This window comes from Vicugna pacos, chromosome 14, assembly GCF_048564905.1.
Source record: "Vicugna pacos chromosome 14, VicPac4, whole genome shotgun sequence".
Classification (NCBI taxonomy): Eukaryota; Metazoa; Chordata; class Mammalia; order Artiodactyla; family Camelidae; genus Vicugna; species Vicugna pacos.
In genome coordinates, this window is record NC_133000.1 from 73,216,938 (window position 1) to 73,237,207 (window position 20,270).

Sequence of the window (20,270 nt, forward strand, 5' to 3'; positions counted from 1 at the left end):
GGCGGCCCCTGCCTTCCCAGGTGGTTCAGACTCACTTCACAGAGACCCTGGGTTTGCCTTCGAGCCGGGCTCTCCTCCACATTACCAACTTCACAGAAACAAACCTCCCGTGAGGCTGTTTCCAGACACCAGAGCTCGCAGTGGATATGGGGCTGCACTCTCCCAGTCCCGGGGGCCTCTTCCTACCAAGGCCCCAGTAAATGACGGTCCTCAAACAGAGGCAGAGGGACGCCCCACAAAATGCAGGTTCCCAGGTACTGCCAGCTCCGTGGGCTCGGGGAGGGCCCCTCAATTACATCCTCAGCGTGTCCCTAAGGTGCCTGGGGCGCACAGGCCTCGGGTGGGGAAGGACGAGAACGAGCGCCCAGCGAGGGGATCCTGATCCCACCAGAATGCAGCCACGGCGGGGAGAGCAAACAGGTAGGCGCCTGCCTCCCTGGTACTCTCCTATCCCGTGCCTGGGACGCCCCACGAGGCGCCAGACGTGCTCTGCTGGACTGTCCAGCGTGTCTCCCGTACAGTCGACCAGGGCTCCGCGAGCCCAACAACGCAGAGCCCAAGCCACGCGCCTGAGAGCCAAGTGTTACGAGCAGACGCCCCACCAGCACTCATCGTTCTCGGCCACTTACAACCGCAGCGCTCAGTGCTGGGACAGGGGCCATCTGACTCGCAGACCTCACGTACTCACACTCCGGGCCTCCACAGAAAAGACCGGCTGCCCCAGTCGGCGGTGACTCTCAGGGTTCTCACCAGTACGCACGATGAGAGCCCTGACCCTGGGCAGACCTCCTGGGCTCAGCCTGGCTCTGGCTCTGACCCTTGGCCGCGGTGCTTACCTCCCTGCCCTTCGTGTCCTCATCGAGAAAACGGGGGCCAGTCAGGAAGAACATCCAGACGCCCCAGCCCACCAGCTCAGGCTGCAGACACTCGTGAGGTGGGGGTACGCTGCAGCCACAGCACCCGAGGGCTTGGGAGGCCGAGCCCAGTGAACCTCTCAGTCCTTCCAAAAACAGAAGCTGGCTGGCGTCCTCTTCCTGGGAAGAAAAGGGGAGGGTGGAGTTGAAGGGGCCAAGCCAGTAGCCTTCCAGACCCACTCAGACCCTCTGCCTCACTTCCCCCGCCTTGAAGCGTGGTCAGCGCAGTGCAGGCCAGCAACGGCTCTCCTGCCCGGTCACCACCAGGTGCTCACTCGGAATCCAGTCTCTCCCCACAGGCTGAACGGTGTACCAGGCGAGACAGGCCCCAGGGACCAGCTGCAGGTTGCTGACCAGCCCTGGCACCGAACAGGAGCGTTTAGGGGTGTCACTGCCTCGCTCAGTCCACTGGTGTTCACTGAGCACCTACTGTGTGCCAGGTGCCCCGCAGGTGCTGGGGACAGAGCAGGAGCAAGCCGAGTGACCACGGGCATCAGTGAGCTGTGGGGAAGCGTCAGGCCGGCTCCATCCTTGAGTCTCCCATCACCGCCCCTGCCTCTCCTGCGGTTCCCAGCCTTTTCCTCCAGGGCCTGGGGTTCAGCTGCCGAGCCCCAGGCTGCCAGGAAGCTCAGGCCCACACCTGACGCTCCGGAGAGGTTCCTGGCTGGGAGAGCAGCCCAGGGCCTGGTGTGGGACACACAACCCCCTCCCAGCCTGGCCACCGAGGGCACAACCCTGGGGAGGCCTGGCCTCCCTTGGGCCTGTGGTTTGTCACAGGAGGACGTGGCCCCAGTTCTGGGACCTCCCGGGTGAGGGCCAGTCAGGGGAGACTCCGTGTTCTGCAGAGACGGCTGTGCTGGCCCCCCACCCTCCCAGGCCACGGGGTAGGGGCTGGACAGAGAAACAGCCTCTGATCTCACCCAGTGACCTGCACTTGGCATCACATGGTGAGAAATGACTTCACTGTGAGGCCTCTGACTTCAGAGTTCATTTCCCCAACCCCCACCCAGCCCCCAATAGGGTGTTCAGGGTGAAGACGTGGTCGGGGGAAGCTGGGTCCACACTTTCATGTGCCTCCATGGCTTAGTCCTGGGGCTGAGAAGCAAATCCAGCAGCTCCTCCTGACACAGGCCCTCTCGACCTGTGGCCACAGCAGGCTCCGCTGCACACGGGTCCTGACAAGGAGGGGTCGGGCCCAGAGCTCCCAGGGCCACACAGGCCTGGGTGGCCATGCCCCCAGCAGGTCCGGGCTCCAATCAGGAGGCCGTGATAAGCAGGACAAGCAGCCACCCTCGAGCCAGGGCGAGTGACCCTTGTCCCGAGGCCTGTCACAGCAAGGACGAAGACACTGTCCTCGGCCACAGTATGGCGGGCCTGCTGTGCCTTGTCCTGCTCAGCACCTCCCTGGCCAGCCTGCTGCTACCGGGGGGCAGTGGTACGTACCCCTCACCCTGCATGCTACAGGGGTGGCCCTGGGAGGAGGATGGGGGGGCGACGCCCTCGCACCCCCACAGTGTGCAGAGTGGGTGCCCATCCCGGTGGACGGCTGGCATAAGCCGCTGGACTTGGCGGTTTTGCCCAAGGATAGCTTAGGGCCAGGTGTGCCTCCCTGTGGGGGGAGGGTCAGGCGGGAGATCAGAGATCACAAAGACAGACAGAAACGTGGACAGAGAAAGACAGAGAAACAGCGACAGAGAGAGAGAGAGACAAGAACAGAAACGGAGGTGGGGGAGAGAGAGGGACCGAGGGGAGAGAGAGTCAGAGAGACGGCCCACCTCCTCTGCCAAAGTGAGCCGGGGCCGGGGGGAGGGGTGTCACAGGCAGAGAGGTGCCTCCAAGGCAGGGGAGGGGACAAGAGCCAGTGCCATCACCCTCAGGCTGTCTTGGCAAGGGGAAGGGGCTGCCCAATTCGAGGCTGGACAGATGGGGGCCTCTGGGCTTTCCAGGACCCAGGCCTGTCCAAGAATAGAGGTCAGGAAGGGGAGAAGCAGAGCAAAGCCCAGACAGAGAGCGCAGCGGCCACCTGGGGCCTGCGTGCGTCTGGGTGAAAGGGAGTCAGGAGACCCAGGCACATGAGAGAAGGAAAAGGTGAAGAATGAAAAAGAGGAAGAGAAAAAAGCAGGGGCAGAGGGTGGGGACATGTAGGGGAAGGATTGGTCTCCCCACTCCCCAGAGGGTGGGTTGTAGGTCAAAGTCAGCAGAGCGGATGTGTGGAGCCATGGGAGAACGGCCCACAGATAACAAGTCTGAGCCTGGCTTTGCTGGGAAAACACAGATGATGCTAAAAGAAATACGGGATTTGGAAGGGAAGAGAATATGAGGTAGGAATGAAGCTAAGCTTTACTGAGCATGTAGCGTGTACCACCTGAACACTGGGGGTTTCATACACCCTTTAAAACAACTCTTGAGAAGGTTAGGTGTCATAATTTCCATCTGCCAGTATTCAGCAGTAGATGACCCAGATATATATGCCACTCGAGACTGCTTGATTCTGCAGTCCTGTTTCTCAGTTTCAGACGTGGGGAGTTTGCAGTTCTCAGATGAGGGGAAACATTCATCGTGGTGAGAGGTGAAAACAGAGTTCAAGGTGAAAGCTGGGACTAGGAATATCAGCTTGGACAATCATCTTTTTCATGGTCAGACTCTAAATTTTTTAGCATAAAAAAGGCAGAGATGGGCCAGGAAAAGAATCCAAGGGCCTCCCGACAACAATGTAAAGAGGAAGAGGAGTGGGAGAGAGACAGAGAAGACTCTGGCAGAGCAGTGTAGACGACTCAGCCAGATACATACCGTAGGGTAGACCCAGAGATTCTCTGACCCAAGACATTTTAATTGACAGGTTGTGACTCCTTTGTGAGTCATGCAATCAATTCAGTGGGTTTTTTATTTTAATGAAATAAAACAGAATCAGGGAGTTAATTTTTCAACAAATACTATTTTCTAAAAATCCAGTATCTTTTGAAACTTTTTATTATGCTTATGTGCGTCCTGGGACTTGATTTAAATCCTACTTTTTATTGTAGATCGTGCAAAACTCCATCACAACTACTCACTTACCTTAGAGCTGAGACCTTGAAGGGCAGGTGGGGTTCAGGGTGAGGGGTGATGGTAGAGGGGTCGAGCCTGAGCCACAGGACAGAGGGCGTGGCCCGGAGAGGTGACAGGGAGCTGGAAACACTCAGAGCTCCAGAGAGAGGGTTTGGGCCGCCAGCGCGGAGCTGGGTGTGAACGTGCGGGGTCAGTGGCTCGCTGGCAGGACGCGCGGGGTCCAGAACAGGTGTCCCACGTGTAACTCACGGAGGCGTCGCGAGCCAGGCGAGTGGCCTTCCGCGGCCGGGCTGCGCCAGCAGCGGGCAGGGCAGGTAACCCTGAGCCGCGTCCTTCCGTCCCCAGTGTTCCTGGACCGGGACCGCGCCCACACAGTCCTGCAGAGGGTCCGGAGGGCGAACTCGTTCCTGGAGGAGATGAAGAAGGGAAACCTGGAAAGAGAGTGCGTAGAAGAGACTTGCAACTACGAGGAGGCCCGCGAAGCCTTCGAGGACACGGAGAAGACGGTAAGGGTCCCCGCCCCGCCCCAGCCTCCCGGGGCGGGCGGCCAGGAGCCAGTCACGGGGCTGCGGGGACTTCTCAGGTTCTGTCAGGTCAGCGTGAGGGCACAAAACGTTTATCTAAGTCGTACTCTCAGCCTGGGCCGGCGCCTCCCAGGCCGGGCCGCGCACAGAGACACTTGGCCCAGGGAACCCGGCCCAGGGTCCTCAGCCGCGCGCTCGGCCGCCGCCGTACTTGACGCCGGCTCTCTGAGAGCGCAGGGCACGCGCGCAGGCGCGGGACGGACGCCCTCCTGAGGCCGTGCGTCGCGCTTGCGCAGCAGCAGCCACTGCGCGCTGGACGCACCCAGCCCTCCCCGGAAGAGGCGGGGCCTAGGGCGCTGCCCCGGAAGTCGTCATGGGGCCTCGGCCGTCTTGGGTCAGGCTCTGGGAACAGGTGGCTGCGGTGCGCGGGCGGTGGTGGAAGTCGACCGAAACTGAGCAAGCGTGAGCTGAAGGTGCCTGAGGGCTGAGGGGAAGGTATTGGAGAAGGAGGCCAAGCAGGAGCCCGCGAGAGACAGCCGCGTCGCAGAGTGCGGACAGCGGACCCGTCCGCACCGCGAGGCCTCAGTGGAGCGTCCAGCAGACTGGGCGCTGGGGGCCCCGGCCTCACAGGCTCGTGCAGTCCCCTGCCCACTCGCTGCAGCCCGAACACCACCGGACCAGCTCACCCTAAAGGTGGGCGGTGGGGTTCTCGCCAGCAGAGCTCCTGTGGGAAGCTCATCTTCTGTGCCCCCAGAGGACAAGCCAAGGTGCAAGTCACGGCCAATCCGAGACTCTCTAAGTCGCTCATGTCTGCGGCAGGCTGCCTTGGGGGGACGTACGTGGAGTTCCGGAGAGTCCTGGGAAAGCCGAGAAGGGCAAGCTGAGCGGCACTCTCCAGAGAATCACACTGCTTACACGTGGCCCCTCATCCTCGTTTGGTCCCCAGAGCCAGGAGAAGCAGTACCGTTGGAGATGCTGAGTGACTCTGAGGAAGACGTGCATCGCCCACCCCGCGATCATCACATATATAAAAAGTTTCCCGGATGAGTTGGGGTTCCTAGATTCAACTTTCCATGGTGAACACGCTTCAAGAGGAGCCAAGCTTTCCATCAACTCCCACAAGCTGGACACGATCTGATGTGTAAGAGTTGCTCCAGAATGCTGCTGTAAGACACTGGTAATTGGTGGCAGTGACCCATGTGTAATGGATGCCAGTTCCAGATGATTTGGCTTGAATTCACCACCTGAATTTTACATGGTCTGTGTCCACAATCACGAGCTCATGAAATCGGGGCTATTACATCAGGGATGGTGAACCGTGTTGCAGGCAGTTACAAGATCACCCTCCACCCAGATGGCCCAGCAGGCCAGACCCGTGAGATCGATGTCACCGCACCCTTCTGGGAAATCAGCATGGTACAAGAGCCTAAGAAAGACTGGGAGCAAAGCTGCCAGAAACTAATCTCTTCAAAACTGAAGAAACTGAAAAAAGGTACAGAGCATATCTGTGTGGCAGAAGCTTTTGAATACCCCCCACAGACAGGCTTCTTGATCAGCTTGCCAGGGAGCTCCTTACAGCGCCTCACAGCAGCCCCACGCTCGTTCATTTGTGATCACCCACTCTTGGGCCAGGCAGACCACGCTGGGTCTCCCTGAGCAGTTTGTCCTGAGGAAGGAAGTGTGCAGCGCCTGCACTGAGTTAAATACCCCCATTCAGCAGGAGGCGGGTTTTTAAAGAGCCGGCCAGAGCTGCCAGCACGGATGATGTTCGTGTGTGAAAACCGCCCTGGGCCTGGCTGCTCCGGAGCTGGCTGTGGCCGTGGCTGTGGTGAGGTCGGCAGCTCATCAGCTCGCTCCTCACAGATCCAGAACCGTCAAGGACGTGCTCTGCTTCCTGCCTGAAAGGTGAAACCTGAGGGTGACGATAAGGTGGCAGCCCCGACACGCTGAACAGCACGACAGTTGGCATCTCTTTCTAGAAAATAATAATTGTGAAGTTGTGTGACTCAGACGTCTTTGCATTTCTGCTAAAGATCAAGGTCCGCAAGGGAGCTCTTGTGTGGGGACCCACTTGACTACCGTGGCTCATTTCAGCCACCAGAAGCGAGAGGGGAGTTAAGAGTGCATTTTTACTCCTTGTTACCAGATAAACAATTTATCTCTTTAGAAAAAAAATTCATAATTTCAAGAACTTTTTATTTTTAAAGTTTCCTTTAATTTACACACACATACAGTTTTTTAATAACAAAAATAATTGTAATGCCAGTCGTCCAAGTTCACGTTCTGCCTTTTCCTCAGCATCATTTCCCACTCTTCATTACCTCGCAGCTACCATACTTGTAAGTTTAAAGAACGAAATTGTATTTTATTGTATGGGTGCATTTACTCTTTCCACAGTTTTCCCATATAGGTTATTCTTAACGTTGCTCTTATGAAAACACAGAACATGTGTTTCTTCTGGGGTATCTTTTAAGAGCCTCTCCAGAGAAGGAGTCCTGGATCTAGGTTATCAGCAAGTTCTGGTTCTGGTTGTACAGGGGAAGCGGACTCCACCCTGTTTCTTCCACCGACTGCAGCTGCAGCGCTGGGGTAGGGAGCATGGGGCAGTGGTCTGAGGAACCTGAAAAGCAGCTAGCAGCAGTGTATTGCAGGAGAAAACCAATTCAGAGTCCTGTGTAACTGGCTGTGAGGTTACCATGTTTTTCTCTTTCAGTTCTCCAGACACCACTTGACCTGAATCTAACTGAATTTATACGAGTCTCAACAGCAGCAGAATGTAATTTATTTCCAAGCACCCATGGAACGTTCCACAAAATAGACCACATTCTGTATTATAAAACACACCTTAACAGATTTTAAAGATTAAAGTCGTACAAAATACGTTATCTGACCATACTGGAATCAACCAGAAATCAATGACAGGAAAGTTTCCAAGTATGTGGAAATTAGCACACTTCTGAATAATCCATGTGCCAAAGAAGAAGCCTCACGGGAAGCTAGAAGATCCTTCCAACTGAACAAAAATGAGTATACAACGTACAAAACCTGTGGGCTGCAGCTAAACAGTGCTTACAGAGGGATGATAGCACTAGACACTTTTACTGGAAAAGAAGAAAGATCTCAAATTGATCATCTTAGCTTCCACTTTAAGGCATCAAAAAGGGGGCAAAATAAACCCTAAAGAAGAGAAATCAATAAAATTGAAGGCATGAAATAATAGAGAAAAATCAATAAAACCAATAAGATTTAATATGACAAAAAAGAACACATACACTATATGAGGAATGAAAGAGAAAATGTTAGTACAGATCCTGCACGTGCTAAAAAAGGGTAATAAGAGAATGCTGCACACAACACACACAAATTTGGATGAAATTTGGACAATTTGGATGAAATGGACCAATTCCTCAAAACCACAAACTATGAAAACGCACAGTGTGAAGGAGGTATTTGCAAATTCAACTTCTTAGTTAAGAACCTACTGAAAAAGAAATGTCCAAGTCCAGATGGTGTCACTGGTGAATTTTATCAGACGTTTGAAGAAGTAACACCAGTTCTGTATAATCTCTTCTAGAAAAGAAGAGGGGACGCTTGTTAATTTGTTTTAGACCACCATTACCCTGATCCCACAACCCACAGGGACAGAAGAGGGAGGGAGGGAGGAAGAGAGAATGAAAAAAATAAGGAAAGTAAGCAAGCTATAGACCAGTCTCTCTCAGGATCCTCTCGTCAGAATTCTCAATAAATCATTAGCACGTTGAGTAGAGCAATGTATGAAAAAAGAATACACAGTGACCAAGTGTGTTTATCTTGGGCACACGAGGCTGGCTCAGTATTTGAAAATCAGTACTGTGATCCACCATATTAACTGTTTAAAGAAGAAAATCCACATAATCATATCAACTGATGTGCAGAAAGCATCTGACAGATTGTAACAGCCATTTATGATTAAAACCTACCAGCAGACTGCAATTAAAAGGGAACTTCTTCAATCTGATAAAGATTATTAACAAGGAACCTACCCCCGATAGCAAAAAAACAAAAGACTAAAGATTTCTTTTTCATGTTATATAGGCTCTTAATGCCCTGTTTTAAGTTAATTATCAATTATCATTTTTTTCAAGTAGCATAATGCTTATTCTCCAGCATCTGATCCTTTTTTGAATCTGATCCAGGTATGTTAATTAAAAACCATTCATTAATTGGCTTGGGGGTAGCAAACAGAGCAAACTGTTTTTGGTACAATCCATTTCTTGATAATTACTTGAAAATAAATTTTCAATATTCAACAAAGATGTGCATTTAAGATAATTGAGCATGGCATCTGGGAAACGTCATTTTAAACGATTCATATTATGCTTAAATTGATACATATATAGTTCTAGACATAACACGTGGAGTGTGATACTGATTCTTTACATAAAAGCTTGGCTATAGGTATTGATTTAAGAGTGGTAAAAAATTATTATATGATAAAATTTAAATATTTTGTAATATTAATCACTTACAGTAATTTTCCATTATGAATGTGTTACAGTGTTTGAACATGGTACATAAAGTTTGTGATTTGCTTCTAAATTTAAGTAATGCTTTAGAGATTTTGCTTCAGTTGTCTCAGCAGATTTTCTGCAAATTGAAATGAGTGAAAAACAAGCAAAACTTATATAGGAACTTCTTTGGTTTGAGAAAAGTAGTCTAAGTTGGGATTACTTACAGTTGAAGCAAATTATGTGAAAACTTTGATTGTGATCATATAATTAGTGAGTTTGCTAGAATGAAAGCTGGAAAAGTAGATTTAACATTATAGAGTATTTCCCAGATGCCATGTTCAGTTGTTGTGAGCAAGCAAGAAAATGCATGCTAGGCTGTTGGGGTATGATCATTTCTTTTACAAATATGTATTTCTGAAAAAGTGATCAAAGCCACCACTTTACAAATGCAGAAAATCTGAAGAACCTTCCTTTTTAGATTACATAGTTCTAGAGCAGTTTGTTCCAGAAAATGACCTCTGTTTGGAAAAGTATACTATTCAGGTTGAGTTACTAGTTTGTGGTTGTAATTGGTGTAAAATGTCGATTTTCTCTAATGCATTTTTAAATTTTCCTTTTTAGAATGAATTCTGGAATAAATACAAAGGTGAGATGTTTTCTATTTTAATCTTAGAGGGGTTCATTAGGGGATTTAAATTGGGAGAGATTGTATTCAAATTTTGAAAATGTTTCCTGAATTTCCTTTCTGCTCTTGTTTAAAATTTACTCATTTAAGACTTTTCCCCTTGAGTGTTTCTATAATAGTTACTGTAAAATAGTTTTTTATAGTAACTTTATACTAACTCGAGGTTTGTTACTTACTTAAATATACATTTAAATTAGTTTATTTTTTTTTGAGGATACCAAATCCCATAATTTTTTTAAAAATCCAAGTATATTAGGTAGAAACGGAAAATAGAGTCTATCTTATAATAACCTTTAATGAAAAAATATGAAAATGAATGTATGTATGTATGTATGCATGACTGGGACATTATGTTGTACATGAGAAATCAACACATTGTAACTGACTAAACTTCAATTTAGAAAAAAGGATACCCTTTACTAATGAATACACAGTTGGTTACTGAGGCCTATGAAAACTTAAAGTTTCAAAATATTCCTTGTTTAAAGAAAAGTTAGAGTTATATGAGGGTTTGTGATAATTATATTTGGGTTTTTTCTGGGTATACTCAGAATAAAATATAATTGTTTTAATGGGTGCAATGCTATTTCAGTTGTGAAAGAATAAAATATACACCCATTTTTTAAAAGCTTAATTACCAGTAATTTTTTGATGAGAAGCCTTCCGTTTTAGTGGTGCCTGTCTCAGTGTTGATTTTGTTAAATGTTGTATGTCATTTTAATAAGCATACAAAAGGGAAAAAAAGAGTCTGAAACATTGGGCTCTCTAATAAGGTAACCACCTTGGTTTAATGCTTATAGCATCTGAAATGGTATTCATCATAACTAATGTTTTCATTCTGTAAACAGTATTCAAGTTACTCAAAACGATGATTGAAACTACCCCTAATTATAGCGTATAAATGCACCAGGAAGCGTGAAGTCCCATGTCAGTGCTGGTCAGGCGTTCCTGCATTTTTCTCCCCCCCAGACCATTTGGAAAGAGGAACCCTGACATCCCTCTGGCCGGTGCCTGGCCATCACCCCCTCTCCGTCCTTCCAGCCGGCCCCACGTGGTCACCAGCCCAGGGCTCCTCGCCCTGCTGTAAAAACATCAGTGTTTGTAAGAACACATCAAACGTCTCAGCAAAAATGGAAAACTCAGTCAATAATCCAGTTAGATAAGGGGTCACGTATGCACGGCCACGAAACTTGGGGGCAGAATGGCGTCCAGATAGAACAACTTGTTTACAGGAAAACAGAGAGAATTCTGGGATCATTTGGGTTATCTGAGAAATGCGGCCAAGATCAACACAGTGGAATCATTTCCTCAATGATGAGGATTGCCTGCAAGCTTTGGTTTCCACATTTTTCCTTTGCAGATGGTGACCAGTGTGACAGCAGTCCTTGTCTGAATCAGGGCACCTGTAAAGACGGCCTCGGGGAGTACACATGCACCTGTGTGGAAGGGTTTGAAGGCAAAAACTGTGAATTACGTGAGTCCCCCTTCTCGGTGTGCCTTCAGGTCAGGGTTTCCAGAGGAGTCAAGGTGGGAAAGAGGGAGGAAGCTAAAGGCCCAGACCCACTCCGGTCACTCGTGGTTTAGTTGGTGCTCCAGCTCGCTGTCCAGCATAGAAACCAAACAGCAAAAACCAAAGTCCGCCCCAGCGTGTGCCATGGTCCACGTGGTGTTGCGGGACAGGGGACGCAGGCACCTCATGCTCCTCTGAGAGGCTGTGACCTCCATGAAGCGTGAGGCCTGTCACCTGGAGACGAGACTCAGCTTGGAGCAGACATTTCTTGTGTCTCTTGGGACCTGGAAAGTGGTTGTAAATACCACCGTTGCCTCGTGGCTGTCAGCGCACAACTCCACACTGAGTGCTCAGGAAGGCCTGGCCATGAGAATTCCGTGTGGTTCATTCTACGTGGAATGACTCTAAGGGCTTCCTAATGTGGTGATTCATCTTGAATAAAAATGGGTTAGTAACAGACCAGTTTTCCGTAAGGGGAAAGATTGGCGTTTCTTGTTAAATTTCTTAATTTACAGTCTTCAGAGCTCGCTCTTAGGCCGGATACTTGGTGAGCCCTGCACTCCTGCACCCTCAGCCCAGAGCTGCCTCCGCAGGCTCAGTCTGGCTGACCCCGGGGCTGTTGTGAACGGTTTCTGACTCCTTTAATGTTGATCTTTGCACGGTGACCGCGGTTTCATCAAAACCCAACGGCAGAATGTAGTATCAGTTGCCAGGGCGGCCTCGCTGCTGGGAGTCTGGGCTGGTGTCCAGCGCACACTGGGAGCCGGGGTGACGTGGGCTCAGTCAGAGGGGCTGGGGCGTGCAGGACCCGCTCCTCCCGGCTGTGAGGTCCACTTGCCCAGAGCTTCACGGGCCGTGGAAGGCTGTCCTGGGAGGCATGTGACCTCAACCACTTTGCAAGAGAGAAGCAGGCCGCGGGGCATAAATAACTTGCCCAGATCACACAGCAGGAGATGGAAGGGCCAGCCGGAGTCAGCCCAAGTCCAGGACATGGCCACTGCCTCTCCTTACTGCCGCACCCAAGCGGGACCCAGGTCCTTCACTCCACAGAGGACCTTTGCCTCAGAGTGGACACTGTGGCCCCTCCCCTGCTGGTCTGCACCCACGGGCCCTTCCTAGGGCTGAACTTGAGACCCTCCAGGCCCTCCCTGGGTGTGTGGGCTTCTCAGGACCTTCAGGAGGCCTGGCGCCCAGGGCCCTGCCTCTGTGTGGTTCCCCCTCACGGTCTGAAACGGGCAGGTGTGAGAGGTGCCTGCCCTGGGCGCCATCCTGCCTGCAGGGACCTGCCTGTGTGCACCGGCCCTTGGCTCTGGCCGCTGGCCTGCCGTGGGTCTGACAGGCGGGCACAGGTCCCGCGGCTGCCCCCTCAGCTGCCTTGCCTTCCCACAGCCCTGCGCCAGCTCTGCAGCCTGGACAACGGGGACTGTGAGCAGTTCTGCAGGGAGGAGTTTAGCTCCGTGGTGTGCTCCTGCGCCAGGGGGTACGTCCTCGGGGATGACGGCAAGTCCTGTGTCTCTACAGGTAGGAGGGGCGCGCACTGGGCCGTGGGCGGGGGCTGGCGTCCCAGTGGGGCTTGGAAGCAGACCCGCTGGTCTGCGAGCACCTGGAAGATGAGCCCGGTAATGTCAGCGCTCCCAGGTGCGCCGGAGCCTGAGGAGTGATCGGTCACTTGGCAGTGCCTGGATGGCAGCAAATCCTGCATAGCCACCACGGAGCTGTGACGCTGGCACCCCGTCCCCCTGGGAAGGGTGGGGCTTGGGAGGCTGGAGTTATGCCAGGCTGGAGCCCTGGGCTGGTGGCGAGGGCATTGCGGGCCTGGCCTAGGAGTTGGGGCGGCGGAGTGCAGGGGCCGGAGGGGAATGAGGACCCTCCAGAACTGACCTGGGTTTGTGCACCCTGATGTTAGTGGAGTTTTTTCCTTGACAAAAGCTGGATGCCATGAGTGTGGCCTAGAAGCTCACGGAGGGCTGGGTGAGGGCCCAGGTCCTGGGGAGGGCCCCGTCTCACGTCCTGTGGGGAGTTCTGCACTCGGCCTGTCTGACCCTGCCTGCAGGCCAGAGGCTCCCGGTGGCCACGCCCCCCTCAACTTGGTGTCCTCCTCAGCTGGGCCCCAGCTCACCCTCCTGCAGGCCGGGACTGACGCCCACCAGGGGCAGGTCAGGAACTCAGCGTCCAGGCCGCTGCAGGGTGGGCACATCCCCGACGGGAAGTCGTGTATAAGTAAATCTCCATCTGCTGGCAGTGAGATTTTACCCTTAAGCTGCTCAGGAAGATTTGGATTGAAGTCATGTCTTGACATCTTGCAGAATGTTTTTAAATTCCAGGAATAATCACAGATCAACTTAAAATACAAAGTTTGGTGTTTGAAAATAAAGCAGGTGAACTGCTTCCTGGTACAAGTTCTGTTCTAAGTCATGGACAGACTGGTGCCGGATGTCACGGGGCGGTGGTTGCAGACTGACACAGAACCAGCTAACGCAGGGCGAAGAGCTCGCGTCCCTGTCCGCTGGGCGGGTGTCCCTCCAGGCCCTGCAGCGCCTACGCCAGGAGCCGAGCTTTGCTTGTGTGGCCTCCCGTGAGCCCCGAGCCTGTCCCCACCCCCGTTCTGCTCTGCCCAGCCCTGGTCTCCGTTCCCTGATTGGCAACAATGCAAAAGGAGGCTTTTTAGTGTTGACTGACACCTCCGTGTGCTTGGCGCTCCTAAGGACACCGTCAGTTCCTAGACGTTTTCTTACAACGCTCTACCTGGTGTTCTTTCTGCCCAGAACACTCCCTTCAGTGTTTCGTTAGGAAATGTTTTGAACACAAAGCAGGGTTTAAAGAGCTGTACAGTGAGCACCCTTGTCACCATCTCACTGTACCCGCTGTCCCACAGCCACCCCGTGGTCCTCTGTCCATCCGCAGCCACTGGTTTTCTGCAGGCATCCTGGGTGGACTATAGAGTCCCCTGTGACCCTTCGGCACACAGGTCGGCCAGCCCCTAGCAGGACACAGGCACCCCGCTCCCCTAAGGCCCCTGGCTGCCCCGTCCCAGGGCTCACTCCTGGCTCCTCCACCTGACCCGCTCCCCCTGCATGCGTGGTGGACCGGGTGTGCCCCGTGAGGAGGCTTTTGCTATGCGGAGACCAGGCTGCTTTCCTTTCAGAGCCCTTCCCCTGTGGGAAACTCACGCTGGGACGCAGCCGAAGGTCGGCCACCCCCAAGACTGAGATCAACCTGCTGGAGCAGGACAACCCCAAAGACCTGGGCCCCACCGAGAGCCCTTCCTTCCTGCTGCACCTCAACGAGACAGAGCCGAGCCCCGAGGAGGACGAGAGCAGCCTGGTCCGCATCGTGGGCGGGAGGGACTGCAAGGAGGGCGAGTGCCCCTGGCAGGTAACCCCGTGGAGTGTTGCCCGCAGGCCCGCAGCAGGCTGGGAGCACCCCGTGGGAGGAGCTGCGGTCAAGAGGCTGGGGCCCCCCCATGCCCCGCCCAAGCAGGGAAGGGTCTGGTCCTGCGGGTTGGGGGTGGCTCCCCTGGTGGCCGAGAGGCCTCTGCTTGCTTGACCAGAGGCAGACAGGGTCAGTTTCCTTATTTCATTTCTTATTTGGTAGATTTTTTTAATCCAAACATCTAAGTCCTGATGAAGCAGGTAGTATAGAGAAACATACAGCCCTTTGTTTTCAAAGGTAAAAAAAATCACTCTGTGGTTGTTGATTTGGACTAAAGTTGCCAGACTTAGCGAACAAAAACAGGACTTCCACTTAAATTTGAATTTCAGATAAACAATGAATACTTTTAGTATGTGTTCAGATGTCACACGGGATATACTTACACTAAAAGTCATTTGCTGTTTATTTGATTCAGATTTAACTGGGGGCCCTCTGTTCTACCTGGCAATCCTCACTTTTAGTGTCCAAAGCTAAAATGGCTTCTCCTACTAGGAAAATTCCCAGAGCCGCCAACAAGTCTTAGGAGTGTCAGCTGGTCCCACCAGCTACATGACAGGTGTGTGTTTGTCTGAGTGACCTGAGCCTGAGGTGAGGACACGCCAGCCCCTGGTCACCGTTCACACAGCGCAGGTTCATGGAGAGCATGTGGCCATCAGGGCTGCCCAGCTTGTTGTACGTGTGGGTCTGAGACCACCAGGGCCTCTCCTCTGTCGTGTGACATGTCGATCTGGAAGGGAGGCGAGGACCCCCCCACATCCCCACAGTTCAAGTTGGTGTGTGATGAGGGCCAGGAGTGTGGGACCAGTGGAGCATGTGAGTCCCCTCCAAGACAGGAGGGTAGCCCCACTCTGTAGGGGCAGACGTGTGGCTCCGAGAGGTGCTCCGGCTGGGGCTCCCCTGGAGAGGAGTGGGTGGCACCGGCACTGAGGCTGCTGGGAGCCGTGACCTTACCGTCCTGGTCCCAGTCTTGGCCAGGGGCCCTATCTCCCCTTCATGAAGAACAGTCCGTGCCCAAGCCTCAGGAAGATGGACCCTCCTCACTTGTCACCCACGTGGGATCGTGAACTGACAAAATTATGCAAAAAAAAAAAAGCAAAAATATCGCTACTTCACGCTAGTCATGAACATCTTCAAGAATTCTTTTAGAACTTGATCTTGTTACGTGTTTCATTGACCTGAACCTCCCCCAACCAATGGCTGTTGCTTAGAGAAGGGGGTCCCCAGAGAAGGGAAAACAGAAAACGCCCCCTCACACTTGCAAGCCCAGTTCTTGGGGGAAAAGGAAGCTTGCCCAGGCAGTGCCCGTCCCAGGTGGACTGTTCCCCACACCCTGTCGGGGAGGACAGCCTTTGCCGCACAGCCACGCGAAGCCCCAGGAAACCAGCCTTGAACGTGGCGCCCACGGCCTCAGGGGGAGGGTTTGGCCATGGAACCATCCCAGAGCCCAGCTTGGCAACTGTCTTCCCCCGAGACGGGCGTCTGCCGGTCTGGGGCCTGATTCCCCCAAGGGACAACAGATTCTTCTGGGCACAAGGCTCCAGAGGGGGCCATCACAGGGCCGGGAAATAAAGGCCAACAGTGCCAGCAAGTGAGCCTCAGGCCAGGGGGCAGAGGACCCCTCGATTCACTTAGTGGGGCTGTGGGGCCGGGGTGGGGGCCATGGTGAGCCGGCTCCGAGAACAGGCGGCGGGCACCGTGCTGGGCGGGCCTGGGCCTCCCTCCAGCCCGGGAGGCCCTCCCTGCTCTGGCGGAGGGTGGCGGGGAGGGTTGGAGGTTGTCTGGGAAAGTCAGCCCTGCCTGCGGCCCCCGGCTCCCGTCCAGGCTCTGCTCATCAACGAGGAGAACGAGGGCTTCTGCGGGGGCACCATCCTGAGCGAGCACTACGTGCTCACGGCGGCCCACTGCCTCCACCAGGCCCAGCGGTTCAAGGTGAGGGTCGGTAAGTGCTGCCTGCGCCCACCCCTGCCCTTCTGTTTTCAGAGAGCACTGGAACAATCACCTCTTCTGGAAACACTAGTTACAATACTGAGCTCCTGTGGGGGAGGGGGCTGGGGACTGGGGGAGTGTCCCAGATGGAGGCGGGGAGGGGAGGGAAGCGGAGGGGGCGGCCTCGGACTGGCCTCCCGCAGGGTCCACGCTCTCCGCCTGGCAGGCAGTGTCCGCCCCCTGAGAGCCCTTTCCTCCAGGGAGCCTCCCAGAGCCAGCGGTCCTAGCAGCCAAACGCCTGTGCTCGCCTCCTTGGCTGTGGGGGCATTTCCTAGAGCCCCCCACTCTCTACTAGGCCCTGGAGCCATTCACTGAGAATGTAGCGCGGGCCACGGGCGCCAGCCACCTCTGTGACTTTTAACTTTCCAGTTACATTCAAATTTTTATCATACATTTAAAAAGCTTAAGGGGATATTGATTTTAATAATGAATTTCATGACCCTGTATGTCTAGAGTATTGTCATCCCAACTTGTGATTTAAAGTCCTCATGAGGCACGTTGAGTTACTTTTCATTCCGAGCCTGAGATGGGACACTCACAGCGCATGTGGGTCCTGCCTGGTGCCCGGGCGGTGGCTTTGGGGCAGCGCGGGTTTGGGACGTCGTCAGGCCTGGAAGCGCGCACCCATGAGCAGACGGGAGGCCGTTGTCATGGCCTTGCTGTGCTGTCCTCTGTTCCCGTGTCCCAGTGGCCGCGTGCCCGTTTTTAATCAGGAAAATCCTGGCTGGCTCTAAGAAGTCAGCACCAAGCAGCATCTTGCAGCCCAGCTGACTTCCATGTCCCCATCCTCAGGCGACCGGGACACGGAGAAGGAGGAGGGCAATGAGATGGTGCACGAGGTGGAGATGACGGTGAAGCATGGCAAGTTCGTGCGGGAGACGTATGACTTCGACATCGCGGTGCTCAAGCTCCGGACGCCCATCAGGTTCCGCCACAACGTGGCCCCTGCCTGCCTGCCTGAGAAGGACTGGGCCGAGGCCACGCTGCTGACACAGAAGTCGGGCATCGTCAGCGGCTTCGGGCGCACGCACGAGCGGGGTCGCCTGTCCTCCACCCTCAAGATGCTGGAGGTGCCCTACGTGGACCGGAGCACCTGCAAGCTGTCCAGCAGCTTTGCCATCACCCCCAACATGTTCTGCGCCGGCTACGATGCGCAGCCCGAGGACGCCTGCCAGGGCGACAGCGGCGGCCCCCACGTCACCCGCTTCAGGGACACCTACTTTGTCACCGGCATCGTCAGCTGGGGGGAGGGGTGCGCGCGCAAGGGGAAGTACGGGGTCTACACCAAGGTCACCAATTTCCTCAAGTGGATTGAGAGGTGCATGACAGCCAGGGCGGAGGCCCAGGTGTGAGCGCCCCATTAAAGTCCTCCCAGCCCGACCCTAGCTGCGCCAGCCTCTCCCTTCCCCCAGCGTCGCGGCTGAGCAGGCTGAGTCTTCCTGCCGCGAGTACCTCCTCATCCTGCTGCTTTCCTTGCTCCTCCCAAGCGGGAAGTGAAATTCCACTCGGACCGCCTTTCCGAGGCCAGGTGGGCAGGTTTCTTCACGAAGTGTTAGAGATCGGTCAGGGTTGAGACTCCGGCGATGAGGCCCCTGCTTGAAACCAGGAGGGGTCTTCTCCATTCGCAGTGTGTTTCTCTGTCCTGGGAGCCCCTTGAGAACCCCACAGAGTAAAGGACCAGGGTCCTGGGAGCACAAAGCGGGGATCAGGCCAGCCCACCCAGGGCCGGGGGTTTCCCCACGTGAGCCGGTCCCCCCCCCCACTCTGGGACTGAGACGGGGTGGACACGTGTCCTCCAGGGACCTCCTGGGCAAGGCGGGCTCGGGGAAGGGAAGGCCCAGAGGGCTGCTCGTTGGCAGGGACATTTTAACGTTGGCCTAAGAACCAGTTCTCTACCTGGTTTCCCAAAGCCAGCTGTCCCCAGCCTGAGGCTCTGGAGTCCTGCGTCTGGGCCACAGCCCAGAGCACAAAGCCCGTCTCTGGCTAGTCTCTACCACTCCCCAGGGGCCCCGCATACATGGCGTTGCTGGTCGGGGCTACGGGAGGGCAGCCCCCTCCTTGAATGGGTCACATGCCAGGCCAAGCCCTCCCATCCGTGCCAGGCCTTCAACACAAATGGTCAGGAAAATCTAGAAGAGGTCACCTCAGATGAGACCTGCGCTGTTTGCCCGCAGTGTGCGTTCTGCATAACTCAGCTAAGCAAAGTTTTACAGTTCCAGTACAAAAGCTCCCGGAGTGCCACTGGCCGGACAGATGTGTAAACAGGAGATACTGCAAGCCGGGAAAAATCAATGTGGCCAGGCATGCCGTTTCCCAGAAGTGCTCGGCCAGAAGGGCCATTCCTCTGTGTCCTGCCTTGACCGCTCTGAGGGAGCCCTCCTGCAGAGAAGGCCTGGGACGGCCAGGCCCCCGGGGTCGGGCCGGGGTCTCTTGTCAGAGGTCGCGCACAGGGGAGCTTCCGAAATAAAACCTACCTTCCCGTCACGCGAGCTTCTGTCTCCGTTGGTGCTGAGCCCACGAGTCAGGACGGGCAGCTGGGCACGTCCCCCCGCCCCGAGGAGCTGAAGCTTCCCCGTCTGGAAACAGCTGGATCTAGTGCAACTCGGAGGGAGTTCAGGGACACGCGGTTCCAGGCATCGTCGTGGGGAGGGCGCTGGTCTGGGGCCCTGGGCCGACCTGTCTCCCTCTCTGAGCAGCACCGTCTGGCTGGGAAGACAAGCTCATCCCCAGGTGGACCCTGGACCAGGCCTGTGCCCCTGGGACAGTGGGCCTCCTGCCCCCACCCCTGTCTCCCTCAGAAAGTCAGCTCTGGGGCGCAGAGATGTGCTGGGAGCCAGTGGCGAGGAACCAAGGGGCAGGGTGTTGACTGTTCCTCCTGAGAGTGAGGGAGGCACCCTCTCCCCACATAAGCACCTTGGGTGCCTGCGGGAGGAGGGCGGGTAGGGAGAGCAGAGCAGGGGTGAGGGTCAGCAAGCGCTGGGGCCCTGCGCGCACGGGTCTGTGGGTCCCGCTCCCTGGAGGCTCCACCTACAGCAGGAGACCTGGCCGCCAGCTGGGGTGCAGTCCTTGGGCAGAGCCCTCCGAGCGGGAATGGAGGGTTCCATTTCCATCCTGAAGGGACCCTCGCTGCCACCCCCATGGGACCTCTCCAGCAGAACCCGGGAGGGAGTCGTTGAGAAGCAGTCTTCACACCATCTCCGAGCATCGCCCAGCACGACTTTAAGCTACAAACGCAGCAGGGTAGCTCTGTGGGGAGATCCTGGGGGCACTGTGTCGTCGAGTCGGGTGTGTCCTCATCGACGATGCCAGGCAACACGGGGCTTCCTCCTGCCAAGAACAGGGCTCAGTCCTGACCACGGAGGCTGGCCGGTCAGATCTGCTGAGGTAGGCCCAGACCTCCGAGGTGCCCGAGTCAGAACAAACAAAACAGCTGGGAAAACACATCACACAAGACTCTGAAGGAAACCAACAGGAGGCAGTGAGAGAGGGTGCTGTGGGGGTTCTCGTCTGAGGCCCCTGAACAGAAGGGAACCTGGATTTATGAGGCGTGGGAGGAGGGAGAGAGACGGAGACAGAGCATCCACCGGTGGTCCCGAGCTGACCTGCCTGGTGAGCGGGACCGGGAGCTTCTCAAGGGTGGGGTGAGTTTGCTGGCCCCTCAGACAGAGTTCGGCCAATGTC

The 20,270-nt window shown here is 54.6% G+C and overlaps 1 protein-coding gene across 1 annotated transcript; it reads left to right on the forward strand.

Annotated features, from left to right (window-relative positions):
* The first annotated feature begins 2,144 nt into the window (after window positions 1–2,144).
* Window positions 2,145–19,073, forward strand: F10 (coagulation factor X). The gene is made up of 8 exons (XM_072976635.1): window positions 2,145–2,349; window positions 4,230–4,468; window positions 9,598–9,622; window positions 11,022–11,135; window positions 12,561–12,692; window positions 14,317–14,546; window positions 16,425–16,542; window positions 17,382–19,073. The coding sequence occupies exons 1-8, from the start codon at window positions 2,145–2,147 to the stop codon at window positions 17,939–17,941; spliced, it is 1,623 nt and encodes a 540-aa protein (XP_072832736.1). The 3' UTR covers window positions 17,942–19,073.
* Window positions 19,074–20,270: the final 1,197 nt, after the last annotated feature.

Coding starts and splice junctions, on each gene's coding strand:
- F10 (XM_072976635.1), top strand. CDS start 2,145: ATGCCCCCAGCAGGTCCGGGCTCCAATCAGGAGGCCGTGATAAGCAGG. Junction 9,623..11,021: donor ATTCTGGAATAAATACAAAG/GTGAGATGTTTT, acceptor TTTCCTTTGCAG/ATGGTGACCAGTGTGACAGC. Junction 16,543..17,381: donor GCGGTTCAAGGTGAGGGTCG/GTAAGTGCTGCC, acceptor CCCCATCCTCAG/GCGACCGGGACACGGAGAAG.